This window comes from Sorex araneus, chromosome 6 (genome assembly GCF_027595985.1).
Source record: "Sorex araneus isolate mSorAra2 chromosome 6, mSorAra2.pri, whole genome shotgun sequence".
Classification (NCBI taxonomy): domain Eukaryota; kingdom Metazoa; phylum Chordata; class Mammalia; order Eulipotyphla; family Soricidae; genus Sorex; species Sorex araneus.
The window spans coordinates 30,420,593-30,435,789 of record NC_073307.1 but is presented as its reverse complement, the minus strand read 5'-3'; the positions used below and the strand labels follow the sequence as shown (position 1 = coordinate 30,435,789).

Below are 15,197 nucleotides of genomic sequence, written 5' to 3'. Positions count from 1 at the left end.
GTAAGACCATTATTCAAAAAGATTCATATTCTTGCTACATAAACTCAATATATCATGAAAGGAATATTTGCATATAAAATAATGAAAACTTAACAGAGTATACTCAAGTAACATGTGCTCCATCAGGAATTTATTTATAACACGAGCTAAAAACTAATTCTGTGTTCCTAAAATGCATCAAATTTGCTCTGACAAACTTATAATTTCATCAGGGTTCATTTAACATCTACACTCAATAATCTTATTAAATATAGAAATTATTAAAAAATATCTGTAAAATGGTCTTGAACATCTTTTTTATTTATCTATTTTTTTAAATATAAAACCAAGATTTTAACATTAGTAATGCCATAAGTCATGATCTATTAGAAATGTTATTTCCATTGTCAGTTTCTTCTTGCCATTTACTCATTTGTGCAAAGTCTTATTCTCCATCTTTTGCAATGGAGAAAAGAGGCTATACCTTGGCTTGTCAGTGAGATGGATACACAGCCATTCAGTGCTTATCTCATTCCTCAAACTGAAGCATTTATTATTATTATTTTTTTTTTTTTTGCTTTTTGGGTCACACCTGGCGATGCACAGGGGCCACTCCTGGCTCTGCACTCAGGAATCACCCCTGGCCGTTCTCAGGGGACCATATGGGATGCTGGGATTTGAACCCGGGTCGGCCGCGTGCAAGGCAAATGCCCTACCCGCTGTGCTATCTCTCCAGCCCCGCATTTATTATTTTTAGTGTGATATCCCAAACACTTTTCCAATTTCCTATTTTTTATTGTATATAGGCCAGTTAATAAATTTGCCAATTCACTCTGCATTTTTACTACCTATAGTAAGACTAGCTAATGGTACCTTCTGACTTGTAAATATAACTTTCTAAAAAATTATGTGATGTTTTTAATTATTTTTCTAATTAAATATCACCATGAGATACCGAACTACAAAGTTATTCACTATTGGGTTTCTGTCATATAGTGTTCCAACACCTGTCCCTTCAGCAGCGTATATTTCACACCACCAATGTCCTCACTTTCCTTCCCGCATCACCCCATCCCCTCACACACACACACACACACACACACACACACACATACACACACACACACACACACACCTGCTTTGTGACAGGCACTTTTCTTCTATCTCTCTCCCTCACTTTCTTTCACACTCTTTCTCTCTCTTTCCTTTTAGGCATTATGGTTTACAATACAGATACTGAAAGGTTATGATGTATATCCCTTTACCTACTTCCAGCACCCAATTCTTATCCAGAGTGATCATTTCCAGTAGTCACTCTTATATTGGGCTTCTCTATACTCCTGCCCTCCCTGCCCTGCCACTTGTAGTAAGCGTCCAACTCTGGGCTACTCTTCCTGGTCCTTGTTTCTAGTGTCCTTGAGTATTATTAGTCTAGAAATTAGTCTAGAAATTCCATATGACCTAGCAATACCACTTCTTGAATATACCCAGGGGGCCAAAAAACATTCTGCAGGAAAAAAATTTGCACTTCTGTATTAATTACAGCACTTCTATATTCACAATAGCCAGAATTTGGAAACAACCCAAGTATCCAAGAACAGACGACTAGATAAAGAAACTATGCAGAAACTATGGTACATCTACACGGTGAAATACTATACAGCCACCAGGAAAATTAAGTCATAAAATTTGTCTATAAATGGATGGTCATGGAGAGTATAATTCTGAGTGAAATGAGTCAGGAGAGGGACAGAGGGACAGACATAGGACGATTGCACTCACTTGTGGAATCTTTTAAAAAAAACATAGAAAATAGAATTTCTTAAGAGTTCCATTTACACCTATCACCAAATCACCTTTGTAACAAACTATAAACATACAAGCTAAGCAAACATGAACTCTATACTTCTCTTCAGTTAATTTAGTTAGAGGAATTTTTAAAGGTACAATGCAGTTAATTCTTAGTACTTGGCCTAAAAATAACAGAAGGGAAATACAATTTTAGATCATGGAAAAAGGTTATTGATTCTAAACTATATGTCTCATTTTAAAAGAATATCATCTTGCTCTTAATTTATTACCATATGGCTCTCATTATGAAATGATTTTTGCTAATCACTTTAATAATCTAAACTTTGAAAAAACTTTATTGTGCTTATAGTTTGACACACAATACATAGCACAGTCATAATTTGATACAGTCTTGGAAACTGTCGCTAATGTCCTAAGGTAAGAACTGAATTTTACTTTTGGTTTGGTTTGGGTTTTAGTCACACTCAGTGATACTATTGGCTACTACTGATACAGTGTTTGGGGGTCACTACTTGTTGTGCTTGGGTATCATGAGTTGTCAGAAATTAAACTCAGACTTCCTGCTTGCAAAGTATGTTCTCCAGCTGTTAAGCTATCTTGCTGGCCCAGAGAAAGATCGGTTAATTTCCACTGCAGTATGTAGCTATTTTGATAGCCTCTTACAAATTATTAAAGTAAATCCAAACGTAGGGAAGGCTATAATTTTCTCAGGTAGATAGAAATGATGAATATCATAAGTTACTACAACGGATTTCTATTGCAGAGACAATGAAGCTTTTTTGTGGGGGGAAGGGAGGGAAACAAGTTTTCTGTGTGCCTTGTTTTCTGTGTCAAAAAGGTGCTAACTCTGAAGTCATGAGAATGATTTTCTAAGCTGCTTAAGTTTATCCTAAAGATTATTGTTTTGTTTTTACTGTAGCATACCTGAGACATCAAGATTGTGTTTCTGTCCAGAATTATAGGCTTCTGGTTCATAGAATTGACTCGTGAAGTGTTTTATTTCAAAGGCACTTCAAGACAATATTAACCTGCAAAACAGACTATTTTTTCAGATAATACAAGTCTCTTTCAAATACTCTAGTCAGGAAATTTTTCTTATAGAAAAAAAAATGTCAACAGCAAGTGATCTGGACATCCCTGTGTTTCTTTCACAGTTGCTGGCAAGTTGATGTTTCCATTTTAATGGAAGTCTGTAGTACTACCTTATTTCAAATATATTTTGTATTTATTTAGTTCATATGTGAAGAGCTAGATTTAAATGTGTTAGAAAAAAAGACTTAGAGAACGAGTGAGAGGTGGGAGGTGGAGTGAAGGGCGACTGCTTATGACCCAAAATCTGTAGAAACATGGAGGGCCCATCCTATGTGGATTCAAAGGCTTTGTGTCTGAAGTGAGTCTCTTTAGCCTTAAATACTTCCCCAGTCATCTCTTTTAAATTACAAGACATCCTTACCCCAGACTTTTCCAGTTCTCTTTCTCAGCTTTAGTTTTCTCCTTCACAATCATCATTGCATTTTGCTTATATATTTTTGCTCCCCACAATTAGAATGTGAACACGATGTGGGCAGTGGATATTGTCTGCTTCATCTAATGCCACATGCCAGTATTCAGGAGAGTGGCATTCTGTAAAGTTCTGCTTAATATTTTTTTAAAGAGTGAATGAAATAATTTCTATGAGCCCCACTTTTTCCATTTGTAAATTTACTGGATTTAGGGGGAAGATTAAGTCTATTCTGTGTAAAAGCATATCCATAAATGCCCGGAGTGAAACAGGAGTATTTCATGTCCATATTTGTGTTTATCATTGAATACATAGATCTACCATTAGGTTATCTATTTTATGACTTGGCTTACCCAGAACAATTTATGGGTATGCAAATGCACACAAAAATGTAGGCCTATAGTCAGAAATTATTGCCAAAAACTACTTTGCAAGTTTCCTAATTTGAATACATTATCACATTATCTAAAAATAAATCATGCATTTTTCTGGTCTCTAGAGAAACCCACATTCTCTCTTGGATGTGTTTCTTTCTCAATTACTGATTCTCCCCCTGCTCCCATTTTCCTAAATTATTTTATTCAATAATTTTAGTGAAAAATCACTTTATCACTGTCATCCCATTACTCATCAATTTGCTCAAGCGGGCACCAATAACATCTCTATTTGTCCCTGTCATGTTCAGGGGAATGAGGTCTATTATTTTTACTGTTTTGGGCATATCCAATACACCACGGGTAGCTTGCCAGGCTCTGCCATGCAAGATTCTGTATATTAAAAATAAACAATGCATATAAATTTTCTGTAGGGCAGAAGACTTTTTCTTATACCATATACCTGAGTTAGAACAAAACAAGTATTTCAAATGTATTAATAGTCGTCTTAACACTAAAATACAAGAATTATACTTTAGCCAAATGACAGGAAAGACTTCTGACTGTTAGCCTCGCTCTCGAGAAAGCATTAGCAAGCAACAGGATTAAGGAATCCTCAGGTGGACAATCTTGTGAATTCAGTATACTTGGACTCAGATACCAATTTAACTACTGTTTTCTCTTTGGGGGACAGAAGGTCACATCCAGCTGTGCTCAGAGCTTACTCCTGGTTTTCCACTCAGGAATTGCCCAGCTCAGGGGACCATATGGGTTTCCAGAGATCAAACCTGGGTTGGCAAGGCAAGCACCCTACCCACTGAGCTGTTGCTCTAACCTTAATTTCACTATTTAAATGTAAAAATGTTGCCACTGTGTTTTACTTGTTTGAACATATATTTTTTCATCTGTGTGATAGAAATAGTTAGAGATAGTACACATGGACTTCATGTGAGATATAATAATAAATGTAATCTCTAATAGTACCTGGCATTGAATAAATCTGACAGAGTATCTGTTAGTATTGTAAAGAAAAAACTTTTAAAATCTGAGTTGCTGATTTCCTCTAATCTTAATACAGTGAGTGGGGCTGGAGCAATAGCACAGCGGGTAGGGCATTTGCCTTGCACACGGCTGACCCGGGTTTGGTTCCCAGCATCCCATATGGTCCCCTGAGCACTGCCAAGAGTAATTCCTGAGTGTAGAGCCAGGTGTGACCCAAAAAGCACACACACAAAAAAAGTGAGTAATTCTAGAGTGCAGCTCACAATATAAAATATTAAACAATCACCTAAAAGTGAATAAACTGCCAGTTTCCATGGTATTTAGTATTATGTACTATTTTTATTTTTTATTTTTTTGCTTTTTGGGTCACACCCAGCATTGCTCAGGGGTTACTCCTGGCTTTGCACTCAGGAATTACTCGTGGCGGTTCTCAGGGGACCGTATGGGATGCTGGGAATCGAACCCGGGTCAGCTGCGTGCAAGGAAAACGCCCTACCCGCTGTGCTATTGCTCCAGCCCGGTATTTAGTACTATTTTTAATTTAATCTATTTTGTATCATTGTGTTTTTAATATAGTCCCAATACAGTATCATTTCTGAAGTTATTATTATTTGGTTTGGGGAACATACCCAGTAGTGCTCAGGGATTACCTCTTGCACTGCACTCAGAAATAACTCCTGGCAGTGCTCAGGGGACATATGGGAAGCTGGGAACTGAATCCAGGTTGGCCATGTGCAAGGCAATTGTCTTACTATCATTCCCACCCCACCTCTGAAATAATTATAGTTTCTTCTGTTTTTGTTGTCCTCAGAGGATCCTGAAGATAGTGGGTGATAAATATATGCTTGAAAAATATCAAGCATGTTTGAGACATTGAGACATTCAAACTATAATTTTGAGACTTCATGAAACAGAACTTTGGTCCCACCATAGTTGGATGAGATAGAAAATACTTAGATAATGAAATTTGAGTTTTCACTGTTACATAGCTTCACCACTTAAAAATGACCTGACTACAATCATAAGTTGTTTTTACTTGCATAGTAATTTGGACTGAAAGCAGACTACAATCTACTGCAATATGTTGCTTAAACAAAAAAAGGAAAAATAAATCCTAAGAAGTCATTTGCTAGAGGCAAGATTAGACAATTCTTATTTCAAGCCCAGATTATTTTGACTTTTTTCTTCTTATGTCTGTCTTTAATCAAAGGGCTATGATTTATCTAAACAACCAATTATTTAGTAGTACCTTCTAAAAATAAAGAACCTTGGGATTTTAATTGTTCCATTTTAAACATCTGTTTTCTTAAGTTTTCAATATAATTCTTTCCAAAGTATATTAGACAGTAATTGCTAGATAGAGCTTGATATTTTTTATTTGTGTTCTAATGAAAATTAAATTCCAAGTCTATTAAGACAGTGGTTTTTAACCACTGTCCTAGAAATTCTAGAACTTTGTTACATATTCTGAGTTTATATACTATGTTATATATTCTGAGTTGGTTTGCCCATATTCTTTGGACTTGCTTTAAGATTAACCAAAACTATTGGCAATGACATTTGGCCAGCTATATTGGGTCTGTCTGAATATGACAAAAAACCTTCCTTATTATAGTAGGATTTTAAAAGCCAAATATATTACAAATGTCTTTCACTTGCCTTTACTTCTAGTCATATCCTACTTTCCTTATCCTCCTTTACTCCCCTGCATCCACTGTGACCCTCAGCCCAGGTTCTGTGCAGCATTACAGCCGTGTCCCTGACCCAGGTCTTAGGTCAGCTCTAGTTGTTAAGCTCATGTTCGATTTTAAGAACTATGGTGAAAACCTTATATATCTAAAAAAAATGGAAACAGCAAGAGAGATTTTTAATAGATCTGTGTCTCTTCTAGTGCTCAATTACCTGTGGCAAAGGAATGCAGTCCCGTGTTGTCCAGTGCATGCATAAGATCACCGGAAGACATGGAAATGAGTGTTTTTCTTCAGAAAAGCCTGCTGCCTACAGACCATGCCACCTTCAGCCCTGCAATGAGAAGATTAATGTCAATACCATCACATCCCCCAGACTGGGTAAGCAGATCCAAAGGAGATGGCTTTGAGGAATAAAGAGAAGTTCCCAGCTTCTCCTCTTTTGCACGTCACTTTATTTTTCCACTTATTAACTTGCAAGGTGGAGCAGACCTGGAGGTGCTCAGGGCTTGCTTTTGGCTCTGTGCTCAGGGGTCACTCTTGGTAGTGCTCAGGAAAACTATTCGTGATGTCAGAGATTCAACCCAGGGTCAGACTCAGGCAAGACGAGTACCTTACCTCCTATGCTATCTCTCTGGCCCTGTATATCATATTAAAGTTTAGTTATATCCCTTACTATTATAGCTTACTCAAAATGATGGAGTAAAAAGTCTTGTAGACTAAATTAGTTTCATTCCTGAAACTGCTACCTCAGAACTGCTTGGGCCCCCAAATACCAATGCTATACCACTCCAAGTTGTTTTAGGAAGGATGGAAAAAACTGAACTATACTTGTGGTTTTGACTAGTTCAATTAAAAAAAAACTCTCAATTGAGGTAAAGTCTGTGGAAAGATGAGTTTGTAGAACAAAAACTTCATATTTATCCACTGATCTTGTGGTCCTGGGTACATATTGGAAGAGCAGGATACAAATTACTTTTAGATGACTGAGTGTGGATCTATTGAACTAGATATACCTTTTTTCCCTTCTTTCTCCTCAACTGTACAGATACAATATTAATTGTAAATCATTTCTAGGATCAATTATCTACACCATTTTTGTTAGAAATTCATATCTCAACTTGTTAGTCAATCTAATCCATCATTAAGAAGCATCATATATATTTGAAAAAGCTGTAGCCTAGAATTGCATTATAGATATTCATGAATGCACGTGCTCTTATTTCAGCAGCAACTAGTATCTTTTAACAACACAATTATCGGGTCACAATTGATTTATATTGAACATTCTCCATTTAATCTCTGCATGAAATCTCCAAAGGAGTAATTGAATCACATGGAAAACGTTGCAGAAATGCAAGGAGATAAATAGTAATAGATGTTTTTCTAGGCATATGACTAAATCAAATGAAAAGTTTGGTTCTTCGTGAAAATACAAGAATTCACTTCCCAGCCAAATAATTAGCATTTCTCAGAAATAATCAGTTCAAGTAAAATTAAGATGAGTTAAGACAAAACATTAAGCAATCTTTGAGCAGATGCATCAAATCAATATATTTTTAAAAAACACAATTCCTTTACCCAACAATTACTTGGAACCTCTTGAAATATCATGTAACAGAAAACAATGGATTAAAAAAATTCAGTTACATTTGCATTTTCTTTGTTTATTATTTGTTGAAGCTATATCCCAAACCTAAAAGAAAAAATAGTTATAACATCAGGGTTTTAGAGTGAAATGATGAGTCTTATTAGAATAGTAGCTAAAAGAAAGAAGTGTAGCAGGAGCAAATTCTACTTTTTATGCCAAAATACACTATTCCTTCTGAAAAACTGAGGCCAAGTCTACATGACCAAGCTTCCTATGCCACATTCTCATGCCAAACACTTGGTTATAAATTTCAGTGACTTGTGAGGATCAGTTTTAAAGTTGCCTGAAATGACTGTTTCCATATATCCCATTTAGGCACATGTGCCAAGTAGCAAATGATAAATATGAAATAACTATGAGCATCTTCTTGTTTTGCTAATTCTTTGTATCATCGGTCATCCACAACAACCCTTCTGTTTATCAGCATAAAGGTGGAGCCAGTGAGCACCTTCACTTTTTTGTTCTAATCTTCTCAACTAAAATTCCCCCAAAGAGGTGTGATTAAAAGCCCTAAAAACAAGAATCCATTTGCATTATAGCTCCTTGTATTTGGGGGTCTCTCATGTCTAACACAGCTCTCCCATGAGAATATTATCCTCTTGCCTCTTTCACTGTAATGTGTGTGAATACGTTTGATTGCTGGAATACCGAAAGATAAATGAGTCTGAATGAACGTACAAGATCACCTCACTCAGTTTCTGCTCACCACACCCAGCCTGTCTACCTGTATTGAGTTTCCTGTGTTCTGCTTCACAGCTGCTCTGACTTTCAAGTGCCTGGGAGATCAGTGGCCTGTGTACTGTCGGGTGATCCGTGAGAAGAACCTCTGTCAGGACATGCGGTGGTATCAGCGCTGCTGTGAGACGTGCAGAGACTTCTATGCTCAAAAGCTGCAGCAGAAGAGTTGACCCCTAGCAGGCTGGCTGGCTCACAGCTCTTTGCAATTCCATTATTTATAAATACACATGCTAGCATATTCTTCAGACCAAATATTATCAGGTTACATGTAATTTAATCAAATTAATTTATTGTTATTATTTTTTGCCTGCCAAACATCCAGTATATGTTTGGGTTATACAAAATTTTGACTTACATTATATGGCTTCACACACAAAGAACCTTTTTAGGAATAAGTTGGATCAAGTTTCCGAACTAAAGAATTTTTTTTAAATTACAAGATTATTAGGCATAAATATATTTTAGCTAGGGTTGTCTCTAAGGTGCTACTCTCTCCATCAATACCATTGTGTTACTGAGAATGTATACTAACTTAGACAATAGTTTAGTTTTATATGGAGAGAGAAAATATTTTTTGGTGTTCCAATGCAGAATAAGCCCATTTTCTGTAGAAATATGCAGGAGATGAGTAAACATAACAAAACCTCATAGTGTTGAATAGGTTGTTTTTTTTTTTAGAGGATATGAGTTTGGGTCTGATTTAGAGAAATTTGTAGGAAAAAATTCTACTGTAATGATAGCCTTATTTTAATAATGGAAAAGTCCAAATAGAGACTTTGATCATGTTCATGAACATGTACTTGAACACAAGTATTGTAACAATGAGACACTGTAATGATTTACACTGAATCACCATTGCACTGTTGATATAGTGTAGAAAAACTTATAGAAATAACAGCCTACAAAAATGTGTATTGTTTTAACATGCTGTTATTAGAGTTTAGGTGTTTTTTAAAATAATATGATAAAAGGAGGTATTGATCCACCCATTTCATTGTATCTTTTTTAGCAGATTATCAGACTATTGTATTTAGCCTCACAAATCATAAGAAAAATTACTAAATTTCAGCCTTTAGAAACAAATGGTGGGGGGAAGCTTATGATACTGTGGTAGTTTCATTCTGTTTTTTTTCTTTCAAAAATTAAAATGTTTTGCAATTCTGTGAAACGTTAAAAAAAAGCTTAAAATTTTTCTTGTGAGAAAAAAAATTGTACATGATTCACATGATTTCCTAGGTTTTTTTTTTCAATAAACTATGTGAAACTTCCTGTTGGGAGGCGATTCTTCCTCATCTCTCACATTTCCTTATGCCTTGGCACTCTCTTTCATTCTAAATATCTCTTAAGGGACGCTTATGTGGTGAAAACTCTTGGAATATACACTGTCTCTATTTCCAGCAAAGGGGAGAGATGCTTAGTTCTCATCCTAAAAGTTTGTTTCCCTAATCTTGGGAGAATACAAATTTGTATGTACTGTAATACAAATCCTGTGTGTGTACAGATATCACTGTAGGATCCTTCCCTTGGTAATTAGGGTTCAGAGACCCAATACAAGAAAACACTGGACTTTCTGCTACAGTAATGACTATAGGCAATAGTTTTGTGTCTCTAAGCCCTGGCTATCTTCCCTGAAAGTGTGGCAGGCAGACTAGATAGAATGAAAGAAGAATAAAAACTCCAAATGCTCACAGTTCTTGATACTTTTCTCAAAAACAATTTTTACCTTCATTTTAGAGTTTGTTTTAATATGGGGGAATTTTTGTTTCTACGTTGTCCCACACTCTGTATGATCTTTCATTTAATTACAGAGATAAAAGTTTAACTACTATCAATTTATCTTATGTAAGACAGGAGATCTGGAAAGGAGGAAAGTAAATCAAAACAGAAGACATTTTTTTATTTCATTCCTTAGTTTTTTAATCCATGAATCTACTTCTTTTCCTTTTTTTAAAATTAAATCACAGTGAGATGCACAGTTACAAAGTAGTTCATTATCAGGTTTCAGTCATTATTTTTTAATACCATTTACTTGTCTATGGTTCACACCAAAGACATCTTAAGAGAGTATATCTGCATACCTCTACGGTGTTTTCACCCCCACTAGAAACCTGAATCTTTAAATTGATAAAAAAAAAGGGGGGGGGAAATAGATAATGACACCACAGCCTCTATTTACTCATGCTTTAAGGCACTATGAGAGAAAGGTGATACCAGACATTTACAGGAATAGGAGTCCACTACCATCATTTATTTGCAGAAACACAAGTACTCTGAACAAAAACGATATTGTACACAATGCTGCAAAAGTGAATGAGGCATTTGTTAAACAGACTGGGGTTGGCAGAAGCTCTGTGGACAAATTCTTATTCTGAGTAACTTTTTTTGTGAAAACAAACCACTGTTTTATTCAAGATGTGATCTAATGCAATAAAACAGCACTCAGTTGTGTTGGTCTGCTATTCTCATGGAATAGAGCTACAACTAAGTTGAGTCCTCAGGACCGACTGTAACAAGAATGACTGACAAGTGGATTCCACGTTTGTAAGCCCGGTGCACATTTCTACTCTTCATACCTTTACTCTTTGTTTCTGAAACCACTGGCCAAAGACAAAGCTGGGTGATGGAGGAGACTGAATTGTCTCCATAATAAAGAATATACAAAGAATACATATCTTGCTTACGAGATTGCTGAGACCTCTGACCTAGAGATACTTCGTAATGAACAACAAAATGGGATATAAGTATGTTGGTTGTTCAGGAACTCTATGCAAGTACATATGTTTCAGAAAGTCCCTGTTGGGCAGGAAGCCAGTTCAAAGGGCTGGAACATATGCTTTGAAAGTGTCAGGTCTGATTCCCAGCACCACGTGGTCTGCCAAGCACGGCAGGAGTGGCAACAAGCATAACAACATCAACAGAATGTCCCAGAGAACATGTTGCAAATCACACTCCTTCCATGTCCCATGCAATCCAGTCAAATCATTAGCCATAATCTGTGTGTTAGCAAATATTTATACCTCTGGAACCTGATTACATAGCTGAATACATTAAGAAAATTTTCTTTACTCCTTTCATTCATTGCCTCCTCTAGAGGGATTGTAGAGCTACAATTGTTCATTTTTGGTGGTGTTAGTATGTTCTGAAGAACCACTGGTAAACCAAGCACAAATGTCTATTTTGGTCAACTGGTCATTAGAAATGTTCTTTGAGATTGTAGGTGTGGGCTTAAAAAAAGGCAATGTAGTAAGAATAACAAGACCCTTGACAGAACCACTTATTTGTGGTCATGCCTTCAGGCATGGTCTAAGACTAATTTTGTATAGATGGTGATGTACTATTTCTCTGCCCTAGTCATTTATCAAAGGTATGCTGGATTAGACATCACCCAGTTTATGATGGGCAACCCAAGTCGCATAGTAATTTGTGGGTCCGTGGTCAAGCATTCAGTCTCTAATAGGACAGAAGTTGTTTTTCAAAACAAAATTATGTGTAGAGATTAGCACAGCTTTTCAATAAACAGTAAAGGCCTTCAAAGACAGGTAAGTTTGACTATAAAGGCACAGTTTGTCAAGACGTTTATGAGACTACATACATATGTGTAGATTCCTTTGTTGTAGTAGATATAAGTTTGCTGCTTGACAACACAACCAATAACTAGATCAAAGAAATGGGTATAGAACTCACTAGAGCAAAGATGGACATTCACTGGGACCCAGAGTAGAGGTGGCAATTTGAAAAGTATGGGGAATGTGGAATGAAATTCATTTACTTATCCTGGGAGGACTTCTGGTGGAATAGGAACCATTAGAACTCTCTAGGGAGAGGCAATGGGTGGGGTGGCAGGGGATGAGTATAGCAGAATTTTTACATTTCCCCCCCAACGGTCTGGCAAAAGTAGGGAAATGAGGAAATGCTGAGGTTGACCAAACAGCCCAAAGCAAAATCTGTTGGGTTCTGCACCCCCTATAGATTCACCCAGCCCAAACACAGCTAAGCTACCAGTTGTCATTGGCCCCTAAACTCACAGAAGCATCTGGAACAACCCACCTATGACAATTGTCCAAAACAGCTGCAACCTGGGCTCAGGCAGATTATATAAGAAGGAAGGAATATGGACTGGCAGGATAGCCCAGCACCACTAAATATGAACCATTCCCCCACCCTGGCCCCCAGTCCCTAGCCCCCACACTCCTTCCAGAATACTCAGGAGATTGCTCTAAAACAGAGAAACACGGTGAATCTAGTAAATAAAGCAGCATGTCTCAAAAGAACTGGAAAAAATAGCTCAGTGTAGTGGACATAATTTATCTACATGATAGAGAGCTCAGAGAAAGGGCCTTAAAATGATCTCAAACTTAAAAGAATGAATGAGCTAAGTGAGATCTCCCACTGGAAGTTAGAAGATAGGATTTTTTAAGAATAAGATAACTAGACTGAAAAATATATAGACTTTAAATCCAGACTTGATAAAGCTGAGGAAAGAAAAAGCAAGCTAGAAGATAAAACATAGAAAATTATATAAACAGAACTAAGTACTAAAATGAATTAAAATATAATTTATTTTGAGGTCAGGGAGAAGGAATAGGGCTGTGGGGTGCCCCCCAAACACTGCTGGGTAAAACCCTGGATGCCCCCAAACACCACAGGGGTAGACCTGTTGGTCCTATCACTGCAGAGACTAGGCAATAACACAGCCCTAGGTCCTAGTATGTACTTAATTATCACCAGTATTAACCCTGAGCCCCCTAAGTACTACTTGTGAGGGTCCCAAAAGATTTTTAAGAGGAAGTTGCACATCAAAAGAAGTAACATCCAATTATACTAGTGTCAGAAGTACAAGAGATAGAAAGGTGCAGAAAAATCTACCTGAAGAATAACGGCCGAAAATGTCTCCAACTTGAGACAATAAACTTGTATGAAAAGCACAGAAAGTTCCAAATGAACTAAACTCAAACAGATTCTTACCCAAGATGGGCATGGGGATGGTGGTGGGTGGGAAAGTGGGGACACTGGTGGTGGGAAAAGTACACTGGTGATTGGAGCATCCTGTGACTGAAAACCAATTATGAACAGCTTTGTAGCTGTGTATCTCACTGTGATTCAATAAAAAAAAAATTTTAAAGACCCTTACCCAGACACATCATGAGAACAAAAGATACAGATACATCTAAAAACAAGAGTAAAGATGTTTCCTATAAAGGAAATGTATTAAACCTGAAATACTTTTTCAGCAGAAACTTTGGAGGCCAGAGAGTAATGACATGATACAATCGAACTTCTGAAAGGAAAATATTCTACCTAATAATAATTTATTGAATAGAGTTATTGTTCAGAATTGAAGAAAAAAATAACTATGCACACAAAGAAAAGCAAAAGTATTTCACCAATAATGGATTATCTATCAAGCAAATATTAGACCCAGAGGAATAGCACAGAGGTTAAGACACATGTGTTGATGTGGCCAATCACAGTTTAAGCCCCAGTACACTGATGGTCCCCCAAGCATCACCTGGAGTTATTCCCAAGCACTAGAGTTAAACCCCCAAGAGTCAGCAGTAAACCTTGAGAACAGATGCTGTGGCCTCAAAAATAAATGTTTAGAGTGGTAACAAGAAAACTTAGGAAAGAAAGCAGCTCCATCCTAAGAGCTGTTAAAATATTCAGTAAAAGTTGTGCATTAAGCACAAAAAGGTAAAATATAATGAATGATAAAAGATACAAGAGCAATATATATCAAAACTAAAATAGGCAGTTAGGAAAGAAAACTCATGTTTTTTTGAAGGCATTAAAAACCAATGAGATATTACTGTCACTGTGACAAGTGGGAAGTAAAAATTGTAGACAGAAGGATAAAAAAAATTACAAGCTACCAGTTTAAAGCAGACTATTATAAACAAGGTGGTATTTATGAATCTCATGGAAATCTCAAAATAAAACTACTGCAGAAAAAAAGATAATGTGAATAAGTCTAAACACAGAAGAGGGCCGTTAAACTACAAAAGAAGAACAGAGAACTACAAATGAACTGAACAATCATAAATTGGCAAGATGCATTTATCAGTAACCACCTTCTGTACATTCTCCAAAAACCAAGACCTGCTTCCCTGACCCTAAAGTGACTACAATCAAAAAGACAAAAAACACAAGTTTTAGTAAGGTTGTGAGGTGTGGGGGGAGGGCAGTTCTCACATACTATTGGTGGGAATGAAATGTAGTAGAGCCAGTATAGAAAATAGTACAAAGATTCCTTTTAAAAATTTATGAATAAAAAGTATATATAAGCCAATAATTTTACTTCTAAATATTTATTCAAAGAATTTGGGGAAAGTAATTATAAAAGATAGATGCATCTTTATGTCCAGCACAATAATATTTATAATAGCCAAGATGCAGATAAAATTGCAATTTGATAGATAAGTAGAATAAGAATTATAGTATATATAAATATGTGT

At 36.4% G+C, this 15,197-nt stretch overlaps 1 protein-coding gene across 1 annotated transcript in view; it reads left to right on the top strand.

The window, feature by feature from the left end:
• ADAMTS19 (ADAM metallopeptidase with thrombospondin type 1 motif 19) overlaps positions 1-10,014 on the top strand; it is a 218,235-nt gene extending 208,221 nt beyond the window's left edge. Inside the window, exons 22-23 of the mRNA XM_004609957.3 lie at positions 6,560-6,737; positions 8,764-10,014. Coding sequence (XP_004610014.3) covers positions 6,560-6,737; positions 8,764-8,915 — 330 coding nt within the window. The 3' untranslated portion in view covers positions 8,916-10,014. The remainder of the gene's footprint in view (positions 1-6,559; positions 6,738-8,763) is intronic.
• Positions 10,015-15,197: the final 5,183 nt, after the last annotated feature.